At 50.6% G+C, this 22,705-nt stretch overlaps 1 protein-coding gene across 3 annotated transcripts in view; it reads left to right on the forward strand.

Annotated features, from left to right (window-relative positions):
* Nucleotides 1-513: 513 nt before the first annotated feature.
* Nucleotides 514-22,705, forward strand: part of AXL (AXL receptor tyrosine kinase) — a 44,306-nt gene continuing 22,114 nt past the window's right edge. For 2 of the 3 annotated variants that reach the window (XM_066638579.1, XM_066638580.1), the window contains exons 1-6: nt 514-1,058; nt 7,566-7,764; nt 11,181-11,281; nt 13,624-13,806; nt 21,952-22,032; nt 22,437-22,552. In XM_066638579.1, the coding sequence (XP_066494676.1) occupies nt 986-1,058; nt 7,566-7,764; nt 11,181-11,281; nt 13,624-13,806; nt 21,952-22,032; nt 22,437-22,552 (753 nt within the window). In that variant the 5' untranslated portion in view covers nt 514-985. Of the gene's footprint in view, nt 1,059-7,565; nt 7,765-11,180; nt 11,282-13,623; nt 13,807-21,191; nt 21,275-21,951; nt 22,033-22,436; nt 22,553-22,705 lie in introns of those variants that run through there. The other variant, XM_066638581.1, reaches the window with a different exon arrangement.

A 22,705-nucleotide genomic window follows, 5' to 3' on the forward strand; every position in this document is an offset into this window, starting at 1 on the left:
CTCACCTTTATGTGTCTCCACCCCCCTCTGATTTCTTCCTGCAATCATCTTCCTCTGATGTCCCAATACTCTCTCACCTACTTTTCCTTTCCCTTCCAGAATGCTTGTGTGTGTAACTTTAAGAAAAGCTTTTCTTTCTCCCTCTTCTGTTCTTCTCCTCCCATTAACCCCACTTTGGCTGGATGGAATTTTAGCACCCTTTCTTGGTTCTCTCCCCCCCCCTTCCCCACTTTCAACTGCTAATCTCCCAGGCCTCTCTCCTTGTACCAAACAATTCCTCAACAGTGTGTAGGAGTGGGTGAGTCAGGGAAAGGGGAAAAGGGAAGAGAGTTCTCCTCCACTGATTCTGTCTTTCTCTCTCTCTTTTTTTTTTTTGGAGAAGTCAGCATTTTTGGAGAGGGGCACTGCAGAGTGAGGAAGTTTTCATGATCATAATTTTCTCTCTCTCTCTCTTTCTTTTTCCTAGACTTGTTTGGAAAGGCAGAGCTAGAAGCAGCCCAGGTTTGCCAAGAAGTGGGACGATCAGGTGCCGATTTTGAAAGACTGGAGACAACAAGGGTGGAAGACTGATCGGCCCTGGGGAGTGACAAGTGAAGCCAAAGTTGGAAATTTGAGGCGCAGAACATTCGCTTGGCTCCCTTTTGGGTCTTCCCCCCCCCCTCCGCTTTTGGTGATATGGACCAATGTTTCGAGCCGGGAAATTATTCTGACTTTCCACCAGGATTGTTGGCAAGTTGAATTTTCTCCTCTTTTTGCATCCATCACTCAGTCATTCTCTGGGGTGCTGACTTCACCGCCAATTTCGTCACTTGTTTTCTAGTACAACTTCAGCGATAACTTTTTGTCCGGTGGACCCAGCAAACTTGGGACTTGGACACTGGAGAGAGACCGTCGCTGTCTTTCTGTGGCTCTCACCCTTCTGCCAATGAGCCGCTAGATCACCTTCGGATCTGGTATCTGGTGGGAGTCTTCCTGTTTGGGGAAAATGGGTCAACTTGGCCGGTCTTTTTTCTCCTGCTTTCTGGCTTGTTGGATGGGCATCAGCAGTGCCCAGGAAGGTGAGATTTGTTGTGTTCTTGTGAAAAGAGTGACATGCTGTTGGAAGCATGTTGGAAGCATGTCTCCGTAGTAGTGAGAGAGAGGGAGGGAGCAGGAGTGGACAGATACAGGAGCCCAATTGCTGACATGATGTGTTGATTAGAGTGCTGAATGCGGCCCAGGGAGACCTGAGTTCAATTCCCTGGATAGCTGCTGGATAGCCCTGGATAGCCACAAGAGCTTAATCTACCTTGCAGGACATTGTCAAAACAAAATAGAATCAATACTTCCTTTGGGCATGTTGCTTGCTAGATAGCCTTGGGCAAGTCCCCTTCCTTTGGCAGAGCCTACCTAGCAAGGTTGTTGCAGGGATAAAATGAGGGGAAGCCAATGTGTGCTGCCTTGGGAAGAAAGATGGGATAATAAATATTATCAATAACAAGCATATTCGTTCCACAGAGCTCAAGGTGGCATGCTCACAATGACCCTACGTGGTCAATTAGACCAAGATGTAATGACCCAAGGCCACCTTGTGAGTTCTGTGGCTGAACAGAGAATTCGAACTCGGGGTTCTTCATCCAAGCCTGACACTTTTTGCATGCCACATGCCTGGGCTCTTGAAATGCATGACGAAATAAATGTTATGGAATTTGAGCAAAACAAGTCACCGCCTTTCATCTCCGAGTCTGGGGATCACAGGGGGCTGACAATTTGGCTGCCCAAAGTTGGACACTTCAGAGGGGCCTTGGTCTCCAGGAATTTCCCTCTCCAGGTGTCTCCAGCTGGGCCACATCAGTCACTGCTGCTCAGTCTCAATCACCTCTGGGTCTAGAAGGGAAACCCAACACCTTTTGACTCGGGCGTTACAAGCAACAACAGGGATTGTAACTGGAGCTGAGAAAGATGTTGCTGCAAGGGGGGGTCCTTGGGGAACCAGTAGTGAACCAGTGGTTCGGAGCTTAAGGGCAGGCTCCATTCACCCACCCAACGCCTCCACCCAACTGACAAGTATTTATGCAATGAAACCGACATGCATGGTGTTTTAATGAGCTTCTTAAGAAAAAAATGGAAGTCTCTGCCCCAAGGAGTTCGCAGTCTACATTTGTCCTGGAAAATACATGAGCTTAGAGCTCTTTCAGTTGGGAGCTAAATGGTTCACCAAAAAAGTGGATTTTGAGGTGGGATTTGAATGCAGGGCAAGAAAAGTGGCATAGGTATTCTGGGAGGATGGGCCAGTTATGGGGGCCATAAAGTGCTTGTGCTCAGATCCCCCAGAGATGACTTCTCTGCCCCCCCCTTTTAAAAGTTGGAGGGTGGTCGCAGTATAAAATTGTGTATATCCTTTCACTGTTGGATGAAGGGATGATGATTGATTGATTGATGAAGTGGCGATTCAAATCCATCTCAAGGATCACGATGACCAGAACTCAGAGAGTTATTTTCAATCAAGCCCTGGCTTTGAGTGTCTGATATCTGTGTAAAATGACGTTTGATCCCGAACTGTGAAGAGCAAAGGGTGAGCCCAGATGCCAGGAGTTGGACTACCTCTTGATGCCTTACACAGCCTTCTCTTCTCTGCTTGATTAATCTGAAATACCTATTATTACTCCTTTCTGGGACTGTATTTGTAATTCGAATCTTCACCCTGCCCATAGAACTGCACTGAATGAGGTGCTAGGGAGATCTTTGACCTGTCTTTAGCTACCCTAATTGTACAACAGGCTGGGCGAAGGGTTGACGGATCAGTCTCCTTCCTGAGCTTGTGCCCTTACATGGAGCCTCAGAACTGACTTTTGTGAGATGTTTGAATCATCTGAAATATGTGGCAGAAAATGGGTGGCTTTCGCTGTCTTTCATGCCAGGGGAGTGAGTGGCCAAGTCAGGTCATTTGATGTGCTCTTAGCCATGAGCCACTGCGAACAGAGAAGCATCCCTGCCTAAGACGGTCAGGGAAGGGCCCTTCTCTGAAGCACTGGAGAGCACCTGCCCTTCAGTGTAGGCCATGCAGAGCTAGACAGGCCAGGATGAAGAAGAGCTTGAGGGACACATTCTTAAATACAGGTATTCGGAGGGCCTAGCTGGAAACTTGGGCTCTGCAGCAGAGGGAAACAGTGAGTCCCTGTGAGAACTGATGTCCCTGGAAACCAACAGTGCTGATGTCCCCTGTGAAACCAATAGTGCCATCTTCTAGGGAAAACAGTCTCTTGAACTGAATCCGCCTCTGTGCTGGTGTCCTGTCCGTGCAGCAAGATCATATTGCCCAACAGATGAGCTCATCTGGGAAAAGGGAATATGTCAGTGCTGCTGGAGTGAGCCAGGATCTGAGCTTTTGCAGAGTTAGATTTTAAGGAGGGCCTCGGAAATGGAGCCTCGCCTGTGTCGTGGGAGGGAGAGTTGAACTGTTGTTTCCTGGGCGCCAATCCATGAGCCAGATTAAGGCGTCCAGCCTGCTCCTCTTCCCACAAGGGGAGGATACCTGTGCTTCCCACGCCCACACACCTACCCGCAGTCCCCTGGTGGAATGTCGCTTCTTGAAGGAGAGGCCCCTGAGTTGAAGGAGGAAGGAGGCTGTTCTGGCGCTCCAAGACAGTAGAAATTCCCATGGTCAGAGACATCCACAGCAACGGATTTGAGCTGGAGCGTTGGAACGTGGAGTGCGGTCACTTCTCGTTGAGGCAGGGCTCCTGTGGTTTGAGTAGCTGCGCACACAGCTTACGGAACTCACAGCTACAAGACATAGTGCTATTTACTGGCTTAAGCCATTTCTGCCCAGCACTGCACATACATAACAGGGATCAAATGTGTACACCTGCGGGCTGAGCCAAAATGGGTTAAGATAGCTTTAAAGAAAGGTTAGACACAAGCATAAAGCTTGGTTTGAGAGTTATTAGCCAGGATGTCTCAGTGGGACCTCCATGTTCCAAGGCAGTCTATCTCCAAGTAACAGGTGCTGGGCGTAAGCAGTGGGGAGGGCTGTCAGTTTTGAGTCTTGTCTGTGAAACGCCCATAAGCATCTGGCTGGCTGATGTTTGAAAGCGGGATGCTGGCCTAAAGGGACTCTTGTTGTGATTTCCAGCAGGGCAACTGTTTGTGGACCTCACTTGTTAATGTACCTTTTATGTACAAATCGCTCTCTTTATGGCACATGGTGATCTTTGAACCATGATTAAGCTGGTCTCAGGATTAAGGTTGCCAACTTGCCAAAAAAAAACCCAACAAATTATGATTTAGCAGAAATCAGCAGGTGACGCTTTTCACGACAAGGGGATAAAAATCACCACTCACAGTTGTCTGCAGATCAAGTAGCCATTCAAGGCACAGGAGCTGGGGCTGGTAAGATAAGTTGGCAACTCCATGGGCAAATGATTGAGGTCAGCTGGTGACCACATTCCTTGTTCACTTAAGATCCTATGATTCAGTCAAGCTTTGAGGGATGCGGGGCTTCTGCTTTAGTGGGATGCAGCTGGCAACTTGAGGCACTGATGGGGGGGGGAGTAGAGGGAACCTCCCTCTCCAGCAAAGGACCTGCTCCCCACCCCAGCCAGCTTCAGTAATGGATATGATAATAACTAGCTCAGAAGGGCGGAGATTCAGTCTCCACCCTGAGGCCAGTGCCAACTTTTTCCTCCCAAGGCTGGGAGAGGCAGGATTGTTTACAAGCACTTACTCAGTGCTGTCACAGAGTTGAAAGGGGACCCACAAGGTCATCCAGTCCATCCCTCTGTGACTCCAGCAGCCCTCCCCTCCCTACTCCAAATCTATCCTCAGGGTGCTGCAGCTGTATAGCAGGTGCAGTGGCAGAACAAACATCTTGGGCAGGGTTGCCAGATATTCGTTCACAACAGCCCGGACAGTGCAGCCATACCGCTTTACGAAGCAATAGGTCCATTCCCCAAGGAGCTTACAGTCTAATACAGGGTAACAAGAGGGGCAAGGGAGAAGTCATTCTCATGTGTGGGTCAGAAAGAGAGTTGGGGTCTGTATTGGCAATGTGGAGGGTCTGCCTTTCATTCTGCCTGGAGAAGGGAGCAGCGTGAGGCCCACGAATGTGGTTTGGGTTCCTTCCAAGTCTGACTCTTTGTTTCTCATGCCCTGGAATGCGTCCCTCATTCCTTAAGGGTTAACACTGGCTGCAGGGCAGGCTATTCTAGGATTGATTTATTAACCAGCAGCCCCTCCTGCTGTATCCCACACACACTTCCCTTGATGTCTGTCTCATCCATGGCTCTTGCTATCAAAGAATGGCAGAAATCCTCCATCCTGATTTCACAGCCGGGAGAAGGGCTGATTCCCATGACAGATGAGTTAGCCTCAAAGGACTGCAACTCCTACTTATGTGTAAACTTAAGCTTAATGTGGATTAGATATCATAGCCAAGCAGCTCCAGGCCAAGTTCTACTGGCACCTCCAAGTGCATCAAATGCCACCATCCCTTTACCTGATGGTGCACCAGTTCCTACCCGCTCGACCCATTTCAGAAAGGAAGAGCCGAATGGACAGGAAGTGTGTTGGAGAGGAGAATAGTGGGCTAGAGTGGCCTCGGATGTTCTAGCCCACTGCTTTCTTCTCTTTCACACTTCCTGTTTGTTCCTTTCTTCCTTTCTGAATGCAAGAAGCAAGAGGAGGAGGAGTGATGGAGGTGGGCGTCCCCTGCTATCTTCTCCCCCAGGCAACAGCTGACCTCATGGATAGACCAGCCTTTCCATCCAGACAGCTTCCTGCTGAATGTGGATTTGAATCTGGGACTCCCCTATCACAGCCTAGCGCTGCAACCACAACTCCATGCTGGCTGCCTTTCCCTGACCCACCGTCTCCTGTGAGTTCAGCGCAGGTTATGGTAGTGTTCGCTCTGTCACCCCAAAGGAGCTCACAATCTGTGTAATTTAATGTAAGAGTTGGGGGATTAAAATGAAGAAAGACCAACTTTTTAAAAAATTACATTTTATGTAGATTAAAAATGAAGCCAGTGTAAATCTTTCTCGTTTCTTTGTATTGGTCAGATGTGCAACAAGGGGAGATACTTCACCTGCAGCAACTGTTACCCTGCACATGCCCAATCTTGTCTGATTCTCAGAAGCTAAGCAGGGTCAGGCCTGGTTAGTAGTTGGATGGAAGACTGCCTGGGAATACCGGGTGCTGTAGGCTTATACCATGATCTGGGAAGCTAAGCAGGGTCAGGCCTGGTTAGTACTTGGATGGGAGACTGCCTGGGAATACCGGGTGCTGTAGGCTTATAGCATGATCTCGGAAGCTAAGCAGGGTCAGGCCTGGTTAGTACTTGGATGGGAGACTGCCTGGGAACACCGGGTGCTGTAGGCTTAGACCATGATCTGGGAAGCTAAGCAGGGTCAGGCCTGGTTAGTACTTGGATGGGAGACTGCCTGGGAACACCGGGTGCTGTAGGCTTATACCATGATCTCGGAAGCTAAGCAGGGTCAGGCCTGGTTAGTACTTGGATGGGAGACTGCTTGGGAATACCGGGTGCTGTAGGCTTCTACCATAGTCTTTCGAGACTGAAGGTTGCCAACCACCAGAATTTTTGAAAATCATGAAGCTGCTTGGTGTCGTGGTGGTGTTTCTTCCAACTACAGGAGCTCAGTGGTTGAGCCCCTTTCTTCTTTGGGGAAGGCACCAGGTTCGAGTCCTCCCTGGATGAGGACTTCATATCCTCAAATGCAAGACAGAGGAGCTGGTTGATGGTTGACAGCAGGCAGTTCTGCAGAAGGAAGGAGTGGGGCCTTTAGTGCTGGGAGAGGCTGTTCCACTCCACCCTGGGCCTCAGGGCCTGCTGGGGGGGGGCAGCGTGCCAGGGGATTACCAGAACCATCATTAAGTGGGTGGGCCTCTGCTGCCGCCACTCCTGAAACCTGCGATAGTGAGGCAACTGGCCTGCCTAGCCTGTCCCCAAATTGTTACACCCAAAAATGCAAGATACAGAACCAAGGGCCAAGCTTACAATTTTGGACTTGACACTTTTTTAAACGATCACCTGTTATATTGGCAGGTTGAGCTGCTAATTTACAGCAGTAAAATTAGGCAAATTATGCCCCCCAAAAAGGCCAGGCTCTTTTTTTTCTGGTCAGTTGGCATCCTCAGGTCATGCCCATGGTATCATTTGATTTGGAATTCATCGGGACTGGATGCTAGAACCGTTTTTGCAAAGCCAGATCCCTGGAATATCTGAAATAATCCTAGAGCGTCTCTGAGCATGTGCAGGGTGCTTTCTTCTCACTCGTGAGCAACGGCATCCAGCCTCCCATTGCAGGTTCAGGAGGAATGATTTCTGAGTGGGAAGGTGTGGATTCCCAGGCTAGCCTCCCCGGGTTCCTTGGGGAAAGGTTTGACAGTCAAGCCAGCTTAAACCTGGTTTATTTTGAGTGAAGACGGAACCTGGCACTGGGTTTTATTCTGCTCATTGGTTAGCGAAGGGAAACGAGAACTCCTCTCCCAGCCTCACCCCCTTTCTGTTTCCTCTCTGTAGTGCCATTTCGGTGGTTAATTTTACTCTCACTTCCCCCTCCCCCCAGTTGCCTACTTCGAAAGCAATCCTTCAAATCTGACCTCCTCCTTGGGCAAGGATGTCAAGTTCTCCTGTTCCATCCATGCCATCGGGGAACCTCCTGAAATCAGCTGGCTGCGAGATGGCGCCGTCCTGGAATTTGCCGACAGCAACCAGGTCCAGGTTCCTCTGGATGAAGAAGCATGGATGACCACAAGTGAACTGAGGTGAGCTGGAGTGGATTCCTGGAGCGAATTCCCATGGCTGTTGACACTGTCATGAGGGTTATCTCTGCCTCTGGGTTGGCCAGATGTGGGCCTGAACCAGTGCTACTCATGTGTGCTGCGGCAGCCAGGGGTACCGCACGGCCTTCCCAGTTTGCTGGACTGAGATCGCATGAAATCTTGCACGACGCTTGCAAGCTCTCACACTGTTCTCACGAGATTTCACAAAATCTCATTGTGCAAGAATCTGTGCAAGATTTTGTGCAGTGTTGCTGCCTCCACTAGGGGGTACTGCCTTGTCCACTCTTGGACAAAGGGCACGGTGGCAGTTGGGAACCGCTGGTCTGAGCCCTTGTAATGGGCATGGTCCCCGAGTGTGTGTCCCAGCAGGCCTCACTTATGGAGCCACCCTGATTGGTGGGGAGGAAGATTGGGACAGGGGGTAGACTCCCAGCTACCCCTTCCAGTCAAGACAAAAGGAACAATGCCCCACAACCTTCCCACAATATGCGCAAAGTAGACCCGAAAAGAGCAGGGATTCTTTGGCCAGGTCAGTATCTGTCAAAGCCATTGTATGAAACGGGCAAACCCCAGAGCAGGGGTGCTCACACTTTTTTGGCTCGAGAGCTACTACTTTGAAACCCAGCAAGGCCCGGAGATCTACCAGAGTTTTTTTTACAATGTTCGCGCCATCATAACATATAACATTTATGTGTACAATGTATGTTGGTGTACCTTGAGCCCCACTGAGTATAACAGGACTTACTCCTGAGTAGACATGCCTAGGATTAGGCTGTGAGGCTGCAATCCTAGCCACACTTACCTGGGAGTAAGCCCCATTGAGTACAATGGGCCTTACTCCCAGCGTTTCCTCCCAGAGGCACCTGAAGGGGGGGATCGGCACTCCGCGATCTACTCATTTTGCCTCGCGATCTACCGGTAGATCGCGATCCACCTATTGAGCACCCCTGCCCCAGAGTAATGCACAGTCCCTCCTTGGCACTTCTGGTTCGGCTCAGGCCGTGAACGCAACGGCCTTCCGTCGTGCAAAGGGTGAGCCTTTTTTTTGCAGAAGACGGGGAGTTGGCTGCCAGCCTGTGGGTGTGTGCGTGGGGTTCGTAGAGAAACATTCTCTCCGCTTGCTCAACTGCAAAGCTGGCTGGCAGCCGCCTCCCTCTTTCCCTCCCTCGCTCCAACATTGTCCTGTTCTGTCCTGTCCATTCTCCTCCTTTCAGGGCCCGTTTGACGGACAGGCCAAGCAAAACAGGGAGCCGGGTGCAGGAGCCCGGAGGCATCCAGGACCGTGGGATATGCGGGATGTTTGTAGCAGGGTGCTAAATGTTCGTCCCATGCCTCAGTCTCTTCCAACCCAGGTCCAGGATGCGTTAAAGATGGAGCTTGGTTTGGTCACATGATGTTTGTTGAGTGCCCTCCAGAAGGGATCTTGCAGAGCTGGAAAAGGGCCCCAAAACGGTCAGATAGCTGGAGCATCTTCCTTGGGAGGAAAGGTGACAACATCTGGGAGTGTTTAGCAGAGGATCAAAAGCAATCGAGGGCAGTGTGATTGAAAGCAGAAACTTATGCTTGCCTACTCGGAAGTAAGCCCCATTATCTTCAATGGGGCCTGCTCTCAGGAAAGTACGTAGAGGTTCACAGTCTGAGACTTATAAATTGATGCCTGGGGTGCGGAGAGAGAAACTTTAAGTCCCTCTCTTGCAACCCTGGACCCAGCGGGCATCCAATGGAACTGAATGGCAAGGAGATTTAGGGGCTGGCCACTTCTCACGCAGCACACCGCAAGCCTGTGGAATGCCCTGCCACAAGATGTGGTGGCGGCCACTAGCTTGGATGGCTCTGAAAGGGGATTGGACAAAGTCACGGGCAGATTTGTCTATGGCTACTGGTCAGGATTTGTCTATGGCTACTGCTGGCTCCGTGTGCCAACAGCAGATTCAGTGGCAGACTGACTCTGGATACCAGTTGCAGGGGAGCGAGGGTGTGCTCTGACTTGCGGCTTTCCAGAGGCAGCTGGTGGGCCACTGTGGGGAAGAGATGCTGGACTGGATCCCCCCCCTTATGAGCACAACCAGCCTGCTGACCTACCTTCAAGGTTTGTTGCAGGGGAAATGATATCATATGAAGCTCTTTGAACATGATGCACAAAACTAGCTGTGCTTCTTTGCAATTTGGGTGTGTAGCTCTGTGAACAAGGACAGGGTGTCTTAGGGCTTCCCCCCACCACTGTGTTGGTTACATTCCCCCACCCCCAGCTGCTGTTTGCCCCTTGGGGGGAAAACCTCCCAAATGATCCTCTTTGGGTCCCCATCTATGGACACTTGAAGGCCTTCGATTAGCTCCTCCAACATCTGTGGCTCACAGCCCAATCCTATGAGTGTCTACTCAGAACTAAATCCCATTGAGTTCAATGGGGCTTGCTCCCAGGAAAGTGCAGATGGGATTGCAGCCAGGAACTCAGAAGCTCCATTTCCGTTGAACTGCCATCTTTGTGAATTGTTCCCACGCGCCCCCCCCCGTGGCCCCCCCATCTTTGTTTCATTAGCTGCATGGGCTCAATGAAGCTGGTTTCAAGTAGACTCTTTGTGAAGCTCTCGCATTCGTCTCCCATAAACAGCCAAAGAGACAAAGCATCAGCTGAAGCAAACAAAGGGGGTTCAAAGAGCTTTGTAGAATAAACACAAGCCTGGCCCATGAGAGGCTTTGTTTTTGTTTGTGGCGGCTGCTGCTGGAGCTGCAGTGGTAGGAAGAGGCAGCTGGTCCTCCAGAATGGGGTGGTGGTGGGAGGGGGGAGAAGCCAGGGAGTGGACCACTGGACAATTGCCCGGGGAACGCTTCAGGTCTGCTGCTGGTGATCTTTGCATAGGATGCTAGACTGGTTGGATCTTGGGCCTGTGGTTGGCTGAAACCTCCTGGTTCCTGAGGTGGTGTGCTGAATACACACATACACCCCCTCCGTGATGCACCTGTTCCACTTCTCCTCTTCACCCTGTCCCCTAGATTCAGAAAGGGATGAGGGAGACAGAACAGAAGAGAAGGTGCAGAGAAGAGAGTGCAGGCACTCTTGCGTCCTCCACACTTCCTCTGTTGCTGTGTCGTCGTTGTCCCCCTCATATTTCCAATCCAGGGAGGATGTGTGGAGGAGAAGTGAGTGATGACACTCTAGCCCACCACTCTTCTCCTCCACCACACTTCCTCTGTTGCTCTGTTCCCCTCTCACATTCCTGGTCCAAGGAGGAGCAGAGGCTGGTGTATCACCATGCAAGGGGAGGGCAGCACTTGGGCACTCCTCCTCTGGCCCCAGGATGTCCTGGGTCAAGCCCCGAGAAGAACATATTGGTCCTGATTCTGGTGCGAAGCCAAATTCATTCTTTGCATGTGGCTGTTCTTGTCTTCCCCACCAGCATCCCTTCCGTGCAGCTCTCAGACATGGGGAGCTACCAGTGTGCCGCCCTGGTGAATGGATCAGACGTTCTCTCTGAAGAAGCCCACCTGAAACTGGAAGGTAAACACTATTGGAGTGCGCACTGGTCCAATTTTGACGTAGGTCCTGCTGCAAGTTTCCGTATAGACTTCTGCCCCAAGGAAGGAACAATAGATCGTGGTTCACTGCCACGGAGGGGCAGTAGCTGACTTGGGATATGGCATCCCAGAGGTGTTTCAGCAGAGCTAAACCAGAGAGTGGTCTCTGGCTTAACTTTCTGGTCCTTGGGTATACTAGAGATCCTGGCAGAGTTTCGGCAGAAATGCAAAACTCTGCTCCTGCATGAAAGCCTTGACGTTTCAGCCACTCCTGATTTACAAACTCTGTTTTTCACATAAAGTTTTTTTTTCCAGAAAACAAATTCAACGTTGTTTATTTTATTTTTATTTTTTTAATATTTTATTTATTTATTACAGATACAGGTAAGGAAAATGGGTTATACTTAGGGCTGGTACAACACAGGTTACACATGAGGGTATTGGCCCTAGATTACAACATGCATCATTCAATAAAAACAACAACACAGTAATCATCAATACAAAGGCTATCATATTTATCAGTATAAAAATTTGGATTTACTGAAACACTCAATATTGTTTAACTAAAATTATCTATCCAGTCATAAAAAGACTTCCAATATTTTCTTACTCTATGTAAATCTCTCTTTCATTCTTTCTGTTAAAACTTCCATTTCTGCTATTTCATAAATTTTGTCTAGTTGGCACATCTGTAGATTTCCATTTTTGCGCAAACAATATTCTTGCTGCTGTAGCAATATGTACAATAAGGTATTTCTTACATTGGTCTTTAATTTCTAATGTCACATTTAGGAGGAATATTTCTGGTTTGAATGGTAATACACAATGCAATATCTCTTGCAACAATTTATGTATCATTTTCCAATATTTCTTTGCTTTTTCCAAATTCAACATTGTTTAAATGTTTTAATAAATTGAAATACATTAGGGGCAGAAGAGGGGAAATGGATTTTGAAAAGGAAAATTAATTTTGGGAGAATGTGCTTTCAGTATGTGTTGGGTAGATGGAACCGGGAAGTTACTTCGGGCCAGAGCAGTTAAGCTTCCCCAATATGTACTGTGGGCTGGATCCAATCCTCCCACAGGCTGGATGTGCCCCACCCCCCAAGCTGGGGTTTGGAGATCTATGGTCTCTAGATTGTAAGCTTCTCAGGGCAGGTTCCTGTTTTTCTACAAAAAAGCATCATGTACGTCACCTTCCCTGCTGTAAATTCAGCTAATTTATGTATCAGTGAAGAAATAAGGCATGAGGTGGGGAGCACTTTGGCGACGAAAATAAACCCCATATTTAAACAAGGGGCTGAAATCCCAAGGCTGTCGCATGTGGCTATAGTGTTGCATTTTTTTGACTGTGCTGCTGATCTGTTGAGATCTCTGGCATGTGCTGTGGATGGATCTCAGGTGAGCAGGCTGGATTCTGGGTCAAGCTTTGTCCCGGCAGACTTGAATTTGGTGAGTTATCACCTGAGCCTCAAGAAGTCCCACACTTTGCCAAAGCACTGAAGCATGGGAGGGGAGAAAAGTTCCGATTGTAGCTACGTCAACAGCACATAACTAGCAAGGCAGGAGCATGGCTTCAGTGTCACCGTTTTTGACACAGAGGTCCCCACAGCCAAGTCTGATGCATGAGGCCAAAGTTCTGTATGTTTTCATGTTCCCACCACGTGAGGGGGAAAATTGCCATTTTGTTGGCACTTAAGGTCAGCATAAATCTGCCTCTCAAAGCAATGCTAGAAGTTTCAGCATAGGATGGATAGAGTGGACAGAGGGATGTTCGGTTCTCTCTCACACAACACCAGGACCAAAAGACATCCACTCAAATTGAGTGTCAGGAGAGTCAGAACGGACAAAAGGAAATACTTCTTTACCCAGCGCGTAGTCTGTGGAACTCCTTGCCACAGAATGTGGAGGTGGAATCTGGTTTCGATGCCTTTCAAAGGGGATTGGACAGATGGATGAAGAAAACGTCCATCATAGGTTACAAGCCGTGATGGGTACCTTCAACCTCCTGGTTCTAGAAGTAGGCTGTCTCTGAATGCCAACTACAAGGGAATGGCAGGAGGATGCAGATCTCTTGTGGTCTTGTGTGCTCCCTGAGGTATCTGACGGGTCACTGTGAGATACAAGAAGCTGTACTAGATGGGCCTTTGGCCTGATCCAGCGGGGCTCTAATATTTTTTATTCTATGTAGATTGGGTCTCTGGGTTGGGCTGCCGCAGGTCAGCCCACAGTGTGTGTGTGTGGGGGGGGAAGGGGGCATAACTCTCTTTTGAGCTAGGAAATTGAAGCCTTTCCTGTTTTCTCACCCTCCTCTTTCATGCTCAGGCCTCCCCTTCTTCACTGAGCAGCCCCAGGATGTGGAGGTCACAGCCAACACCCCTTTCAACCTCAGCTGCATTGCTCGGGGACCCCCAGAGCCAGTCCGTGTCATCTGGCTGCAGGACGGCGCCCCCCTCAACGACTTGGTCGACCCGCTGGCTCAGACCCCTTCCGTGCTGGCTGTGAGAGGTGAGTCGGGTCGGATTCGGTTGCAAACTTCTGCTCAGAAAGCCTTCCGAATCCCTGACGCGCAGGCGACTCGGTCCGCAAAGAGCCGCACTCTGCACATGCTCAGGGCCAGCCTCTTGATTTTTCTCCGCTCACACTGAAGCTGAGCAATGGTGTCTGCTGGGGCTGCGGCTGGGAGGAATCCCTGGCTCAGTTGGAGCCGTGCCTCATTTTTTTGTGCGCCTGGCTGGTTGAGCTCAGAAAATGCCCCTTTATTTTCTCTCCATTCCGTTGGCTGCGGGAAGGGAATTCTGATTCTCCAAGTGGGCCCAGTCTCTTTTCACTGAGGAGTGTGTATGTGTTTGGACGGGGAGGGCAGCAAAGGGAGGGGACCCCTATTCTGGCCCTCCATCCCCCCTTCTCTCTGCCTTCCACGTCCTTGTTCATTGTCTCATGTCCCCTTTGCTCCCCAGCCTGTCCCCAGCCCGCTGCCTCTTTTGTTCCCCCTTCTATGGAGGGGGCTGCTTCCCGATGGGAGGGGCTTGCTCTGAGCGTGGGAACAGACCCGGCTGAGTTGCCACTGCCAGTCCGGCCTTGTGTGTGCCTGTGTGGCTATGTGTTTGTCTGCCTGTGTAGCCTGGGTGTTTGTGGAGGGTTAGAGCAGCAATTATTTCGTATCTTGATAATCTTTGCCATAACCCTGTTAGGCAGGAAATGGGAGAATATGAGGGTGTGTGTGTGTGTGTGTGTGTGTGTGTGTGTGTGTGTGTTGGGGACAGCAAAAGGGAGAAACCTCCCCGATTGTCCCCATGACTCTGGATGGAAATGTTGTACTGATGGAAGAACCAAGGACCCCAGAACGCCTGGGTTCTTCCTGTCGCTCCTGGAGGAAAGTGGGGATATGCTCAGAGACAGGTTCAGCTGCAGGGGCCGGAGAGTCTGGATTCTTCCCTGTCTCTGGGAGGGGAGTGCAGTCTTAAGGTTAAAGGAGGTGGGTGGGAATGGATTCCCGGACCCGGCAAGGCAAAAACTTGGGAAAACGGTGAGTGGGGTGTGCGTGCATCTGGGTTCTGCCCTCTCAGCTCTGGGCTGAAGCCTAGCACAACACCTGTGTGTGCGGACACAAGATGTGTGTTTTTTTTTGGGGGGGGGGAATTAGGCCTCTTGTCGTTCCACTTGTCCTTCCATTGCTGCCAGCCCCACTTCTGCCCCCTGTTTGTGCCTCTCCACCCACCCCAAATTCGCCATGCTCTGCCAGCTGGAAAGATCCCTCCGTGGCCAAATCCCAGCTCCTGACTCAGAAGTGCGTCACCTCCTGCCCAGCGTTCCCCTGCCTGACTCACTGAGAGCCATGACTAGGCCATGGAAGAGAAGGAATGGCAGGTATGCGGGGCGAGGCGAACCACAGAGAGAGAGAGAGAGAGAGAGAGAGAGAGAGAGAGAGAGAGAGAGAGAGAGAGAGCCAAGACACCAGTGCTGCTCAGTTCAGCTTTCAGGGAGGGCCAGCAGGAAGGGGCACATCTAGGTCTCTGCTAGCATCGCGGGCGTCTCTGGCCCGGAGACTAAGAGAACCGAAAGTGCTTGGAGAGAAGTTCTGCTTCCTGAGGAGTATACAAATATTTCCCTCTTGTGGTTTTTTTTTTGACCCAGTGTTGCCTCTAGCAAAACAGGTTGGACAGGGTTTGGGGCAATTTTATTGTATCAAAACCTGTTTGACTAGAGGGTGGCAGTGGGGCAAAAGAACCATGTGCACAGCTGTGGAATGAGCACCCTCACTGCTCGGTTTGTGGCTTGATCGGCTGCAGGCACGTCCCAGCTCCCATCTGTAGCAGGCTGGGTGGGTGTGTACTTGTGAAGGCACAGTTTGTGTACATACATACACATGCCCTGAGCTCAGCGCTTCCTGCCAGGTATGGACCCTGATTTACAGAGCGGGTGCGCTGGATTCCCTGGGCCTGATCCCCAGGAAGAGTGCTTCTTTGGACAGCCTGCAGAGGCCCATCACTGCCCAGATGAGGTTTCTCTTCCAGGAGGGAGAAAGGCGTGTGTAGCCCAGTCACAGAAGCTCTTCAGATCTACTTCCTCTCATGCAACCGCTCCACACAGTTGCCAAATCAGCAAAGGAACTCTGGCCGGATGCGTCACGGATGAGTGCCCTGGCCTTCGGCTGACGGGTCCACTGACCTCTGGCAAGAGTGGCACGGAAGCTGAGACGCCGCCAGGACGGGTGCTGAAAGCTCCCTGGGGCGTGTCTTCAGCAACCTTCAGCACAGCAAAAAAAAATAAAAAAGAACTGCCTGCAGGCAGTGGCATAGCAAGAGGGGGGGGGTCAAAGCATGAAGTTTTGCAGGAAGCCTCACCATGGCATGCAAGCAGCCCCTCCCCCTTCCCTTTTGAGCCAGGTGTACACCTCTGTTTTGCTCCCACCACCTGGAACAGCTCTGAAGGGGAGGGAGAGAGGCCACTTCACGCCATGGTGAGGCTCCTTGCAAAACTTAGTGCTTGGCACCCCCTCCAGCTACACCACTGCGTGCAGGACTTGGGCAATCGGGGTGTGAAATGGACAGAAACTGGGATAGAACAGACTGTATCTAGCGCTCTGGGCTGGCCCATTTGATGGAGTTGCTGTGGCCCGGGTGGGAGGAGCCAAGGCGTGCAGCCCTCACAGGTGACCTCCATGTGCACTTTTGGGTTCTCTCTGGGGCAGCTGTGACAGCCACAGTGCCCTGACACACCCTGACACACCCTTGCCCAATTGCCAGGGTTCCCCCAGGACAGGATCCGGTTTTGTAAGAAGCCACCAAAATAGCCAGCCCCTTGTGGCCTTAGCCCTGAGCGGCCAGTAAGTGAGTCTGGCTGAAACAGGACAGAGTTTATTTATATTTTTCACATATTTATACCACCCTTCCTCCATGGGGTACACGGACCCTTCCCTCTTTTTGTCCTCACAATGACCCTGTGAGGTAGGGGAGACTGAGAAAGAGTACGACTGGCACAAGGTCACCCAGGAAGCTTCGTGGCTGAGCAGGGATTCAAACCTGGATCTTCTAGGTCTAACTCCCAAACCACACCATTCTGGCTCTCATATGACCCCTCATTCTGGACCCCTCATATGACAGTGGAGCTACTGGGAGTGTGGTTTCCCATAACCAGGGAGAAGTCAGTGTAAGCAGGAGGATGTGAGGGTGTGAAAAAAGAGCATGCAAAGGAAGCGTGGCTGGAATTTGGTGGTGGAGGGGCTAAAATGGGGCAGGGGCAGCTGTGCGTGTGACAGGTGGGTGCCCATGAAATGATGGAGATGTGTTTGCCGACACCCCGGGAAGAAGAGGCATTTCTGTTGCGTGCAGGATGACCAACTGTTCCATCAGCCGCTCATGTTGTGGCTTCAATATGCTGTGGAAAGTTGACTTCAGCAGACAAAGCTGCTGCTAGAGACACAGGAGCAAGGTTTTGCTGATCATTTGGCAACGGCGCTTGCAAACATACTCTTGGATGACGCAGCAAGGCTCACTCAGGATTCTTGTAAAGCCTGGCACTTAGTTCTGGACCGCGGGGTCTTGATTAACGGCCTCTGATGCCCAGTAGCTACTCCAAGCCGCTGGAATTTGGGTCACGCCCTGCTTGCTGGGATACGGGGTATTCTGCAGGCCAAAATGGGGGCAGATGAGGGAAAAGCAGTCTGACCATGCTGGAATAGGTTTGGGGATGGTGCAAGCAGCTTCTGCAGGGTGCGTGCGAACATTCCTGTGGGTGTGGTGCGCATGTGTCAAAACATAGAGCATGGAGGGAGCATTCAAAGTTGGGCTAATTTGAAAAAGAGTCCTCTGCAGTTTGACAGACCGCTGCAAACCACTCCTGTTAATTCCTGCTGAAATGAACAAGAAGCACATCCCTTCCTGCGAGTTCCTTGATAAGTGGGGGGTGGGGGTGTCTTCTTTCCTGGATTCTGGATGTCTGACATAGACAGACCACCCACAGCCGACTTGATATAAGAACTGTTGTCTGGGAGGGAAGGGGGAGAACTGGCTTCCGCAGTTTAGCAGTCATAAGGTTTGGGTTGCACATGTTGCTGTTTCTGGAGAAGGGAAAAGGCTCCATGGAAAAGAGTCTCCCAACTGCTGCCCCTCATAGTTTGTTGAATGACGCTAATAATAGATAGAGCAGTGATTCTCAAACTGTGGATTGGGACCCACTAGGTGAGTCGTGAGCCATTTTCAGGGGTGGGTCCCCATTCATTTCAATATTTTATTTTTAATATATTACACTGGTATGTGACTGCATTTGGGGAAATGTTCCAGATCTGTCCTTTGAACAGGCTACTATGCATATGCTTTGAACAATGATAGTCACTCCTGGGTAAGTGTGGTTAAGATTCCAGCCTAGGACTGTTAAAAAATTTCCTGCTTGATGATGTCACTTCTGGTCATGACATCACTTCCGGCGGGCCCTGTCAGATCCTCATTCTAAAAAGTGGGTCCTGAGGCTAAACGCTTGAGAACCACTGAGATGGAGAAATGGATTCTGTCCCCTGCTGCAGGGCACTGTAGGAATCCTCTGAAAAATCAGGCAATTCAGTGCTGGAAAAAGAGCTTTGTGCTGCGCCGTGAGCGTGGTTATACAACGCGACCGAAACACGTGTTGCTTTAATGGTGCCAATCGCTTAAACATGCGCCTCGAGTCATTCAGACGTGCATCCTGTTATGCAACTTGCATAGAGTCGTACTTACTGGAGCGCGTGGCTAGGTGATTCCACCCCATCTGGCCTCCCTCAGCAGGCAAGGGGGGAAATAAAAAAATAAGTAGTTTTAAAAGGTTTCTTAAATACCGCAGGGCAAACCTTGGATCGAAGACACAAACTGGCCACGTCTAGCAAGGGTGGGCAGAGTTCAGGTTTGCGGCTCTACTTTAGCAGCCCAAAGTCCATCACCCATGGTCAGGCGCAAACTAGCTTTCTGCATGCGGGGAGTGTCCCCTTCTGCTGACGCTCCCCTGGAAGCAGGATACTAGGTTAGGCAGACCTTCTGCTTGCCCCCCTCCAAGGCTGTTGCATTCTTCTGCCTCTTGCGCCAGGAAGTCCAATTTCTCCTTGGCACCACGGCTCTGGAGGGGATGCTTCTGGATTGGCCTGGTCGTTCCTCTCCATCCAGACCATCTGTTTGTGAGGGTGACCAACGGTGCCGGCTTGCTGGCTGACTCAGCCCTTGCAGGAACAGTGTGGTCAGCAGACAGCAGCGACCACCAGAAGGGGCCTGGGCCTCCATAGCCAGTTTCTCCCCCTTCTTCCCGTTACTCCACCAAGGATCTGGGGTCCCTCCACCTCATTCCTGGCCTCCCCACAGTGATGTCAGTGCCCCTTGATTGCCCGCCGGCATCTGCCTTGCGGGTGCCATCTGTTTGCCCAGGTGGCAGCAGGCGCCCAGGGCCCACTGGCTGACTCAGGCCTGGGCAGAAAATAGCATCCGTTGCAGGGCCTGGTGGTGGAGACAGTTAAACCCAGGCCTTTTGCCAAATGCCAGGGCAGTGTTTCAGCATCCGAAAAGGAGCCAAGTATCCAATGACAAACTTCTGAGTGTGACAGAACTGTCCATCAGGCAGCTGCTAAGCTCAAGGACAATGGGGAGGTGGGGGCATGTTGTAGAAGCTGCGGCACTCAGCAGCTGGGTTCCTCCAGTCTATTGGGGCTCTTACAATGTCCACCCCCTCATCCTTTTCCTTACCAGCTACCTGACGAAGAGCTCTGTAGACCTCAAAAGCTCGCTGTTGGATATTATATGACCTTTTGGATGGACAGATTAAAGGTGTGACCCTACTTTGGGTTGTGGGTTTTTTTCCCTTTCTTGGAAAACTGTTTTGCTCCCCCCACCCCACCCCGCTTGCAGCTATTATCATTGTGCTGTATGAAATGTTATGCAAGAATCGGTTGTAAGCACCTATTGGCTAGTGCCTGTGAAGTTACTCGTAACAAATTGATTTGCACCAAACACCTGCACCATTTTGTGCTTTGCTTTAAAAAAAGAAAAAAGTTTGATTCTTCATGTTTAAATATTTCAGTCTTGAAGGGCTCGCAGCAACTGTTATCCTGCACATGCCCGATCTCGTCTGATCTCAGAAGCTAAGCAGGGTCAGGCCTGGTTAGAACTTGGATGGGAGACCGCCTGGGACTACTGGGTGCTGTAGGCTTATACCATAGTCGTTCGAGACTGAAGGTTGCCCACCACCTTGAGGGGCTGCATTATCCAGCTGCATTACTCCCCTGGAAGAAAGACAGAATATATTTGCAGAGTGAATGAATAAATGAATGTAGTTCTTTATGAATATTTTTAAAAGGAAGCATTGCCCCCACAATTTCTTCTTTGAAGTCTCTGTACCTACCTACCCACCCTCTCCCCAACACTGTTGTGTACAGTAAGAACTGGTGTAGTGTAGTCATTAGAATGTTGGGCTAGGACTGGAGAGACATGACTTCAAATCCTCGCTCAGCCAGGACCACTCAGTCTTTCAGCCCAACCTATCTCACAGGGTTCTTTGGAGTATACAAGAGTGAGGAGGACTCCAGATTCACCACACAGAGCTCCTTAAAAGCAGAGGAGTGCTGTAAGAAACAATCTAATTTATCTGCTTCTTTTGGAAGAAGCTTAGGGGTTCAGACATGATACTTAGGGGTGGGGAAGGAAAGTTTTGAATGTCTTTAGACAGTTGCAGCAGCGGATGGGAGATTTCACTCTTCCTGCCCACTGGGGCCCTCTCCAGAGATGGAGACAGAAGCCACAAGTCCTGGCCACGAGTTCCCCCGAGGCTCTCCTCTACCGTCCTTTCACCTTCGTGAACACGATAAATGAACCCAGGAGTCCTGGCTCAGGGGACTGCTTGAAGGATGGAAAAAGGGCCAAGGGTTGGAACCAGACAGGAGGAAATGCAAACCACAGACTGGTGGGCGGGAAGAGAAACAGGACATACCAGCCGGGACATAGGACTGGCCCCCAGATGTTGCTCTTCTGGCTGTGGCGGGGGAAGGGAACTGCTTCATGGCACACTGACAGGACAGGCTCCTGGCTTTCCCATGTGAGCCCAACTGTGCACTACTGCCCCTTCACCCCAAAATGCATTGGAATATCTTGGGGTGTGTGCTTGAGAGCCAGGATGCTGGAGTGGTTTTGGTGTTGAACTTTAGACCTGGAAGATCCTAGTTCAAATCCCTGCTCAGTCATGAAGCTTCCTGGGTGACCCTGGGGCCAGTCACTCTCTCTCTCTCTCTCTCTCTCAGCCTCACCTACCTCACAGGGTTGTTGTAATGACAAAAGGAGGGGAAGAACCATGTATACCACCCTTAGCTCCTTTGAGGAAGGGTGGTGTATAAAAATGTGAAAAAATAAATATAAATAAATGTCAGTATCAGTTGGCACATGGAGAAAATTTGACCCAAGAAGGTACTTGGAGATCGGGACAAACTGAGAAATGGAGATATTTTTGGCATTGAGCTCTAGCAGAGGTGAGGCTCTTTTCCTATAGAGGCAATGTGAGTTCAGGGGTGTGCGTCCTCTGGAGGCCTAGGGGCACGTAGGGTTAACTGGGACCTTCTAGTACAGGGGTGTCCAAAGTTTTTGGCAGGAGGGCCACACTGTCTCTCAGACACTGTGTCGGGGGCCAGGGGGAAAAAAAGAATTAATTTACATTTAAAATTTGAATAAATTTACATAAGTTTACATAAATGAATATAGTAAAGATGAACTTATATGAGTGAATGAAGGTCTTGCAATAGCTCGTGGCCTATAAAAGGCCTTGCACAAAGCAAGGCCAGCCTTTCCTTCGCTGCCACTACTGCATCACAGACGTGAAACAGCAAACAGTGGAGGGAGCCCTCATCCCACAGCTCACGCAAGAGGTCAAACAGTCTCCCTCATGCTGAGAGCAGTTGTGTCGGGCCAGTGTGGGCTCCAATAAATTTCTGGAGGGCCAGAGGCTCATTGGAGACTGGGGGCTCCCTGAGGGCCGCATTGAGAGGCCTTGAGGGCTGCAAGTGGCCCCAGGGCCAGGGTTTGGGCACCCCTTTTCTAGTATATGCTCTTCTTGGGATAGCCCTGGGTATAAATAATTCTCTCCCAACCTCTAACAAATCTGTTTATTGTGGATCATTGTTAATCCATCACCCCTGCTTTTGTCTCTCAGGGCTGAATCACAGCGCATCATTCTCATGTGAGGCCCACAATGCAAAGGGAGTGAGCACATCCCGGACAGCAGCGGTGACAGGTGGGTGACAGCTGAGGGTAAACAGGTGCCACGGGGCCCCTGGCAACAGGGATCGCTGACTCATTGAACACGAGCCACTCATGCACAAGCAAGGAAAAGACTGCTTCAGAATCCTGTATCCGAGTGCCAAGTGATATAAAACTCCTTGCAAACAGAAGAGCAGAGTGTCAGGAAGAAACCTCAACTGAATTGGAGCTAGCCACAAAAAGCACTATCCCAAAACGTGGTAGTTGCAGCTGCAATCCTAAGCACAGCTACCGTTCCACCGAACACAACGGGGCTTACATCTGAGGAGACATACATAGGCTGGGAATGTAAAGGGCCCTCTTTTGGACTTTCCCCCCCAAATTAGTAGGCATGCCTTTGGGGGATCTTGCACCTACCCGCGGTTTCTCTCCCCCTAGTGGTACCTGGCCGGCCTTCGGCCTTATCCCTTATGGATCGCAGTGACCACAGCTTGGATGTGGCGTGGGAGCCAGGGCCCAGCGGCGCCTACCCTTTGGATGTCTGCACTGTCCAGGTAAGGAAGATGGGCTGAGGTTGCAGAAGGTTTTCACAGAGGCTAGCCACAGGCTAGGATTTCACAAGGTAGAGGCTCCTCACATTTCCACCACCCAGCAGGATTCGCCCCTCTGCCACTTCCCTGCACCCTTGTCCAGCAAGGAAACTCTTT

This window comes from Tiliqua scincoides, chromosome 10 (genome assembly GCF_035046505.1).
Source record: "Tiliqua scincoides isolate rTilSci1 chromosome 10, rTilSci1.hap2, whole genome shotgun sequence".
In the NCBI taxonomy this organism is placed as follows: Eukaryota; Metazoa; Chordata; class Lepidosauria; order Squamata; family Scincidae; genus Tiliqua; species Tiliqua scincoides.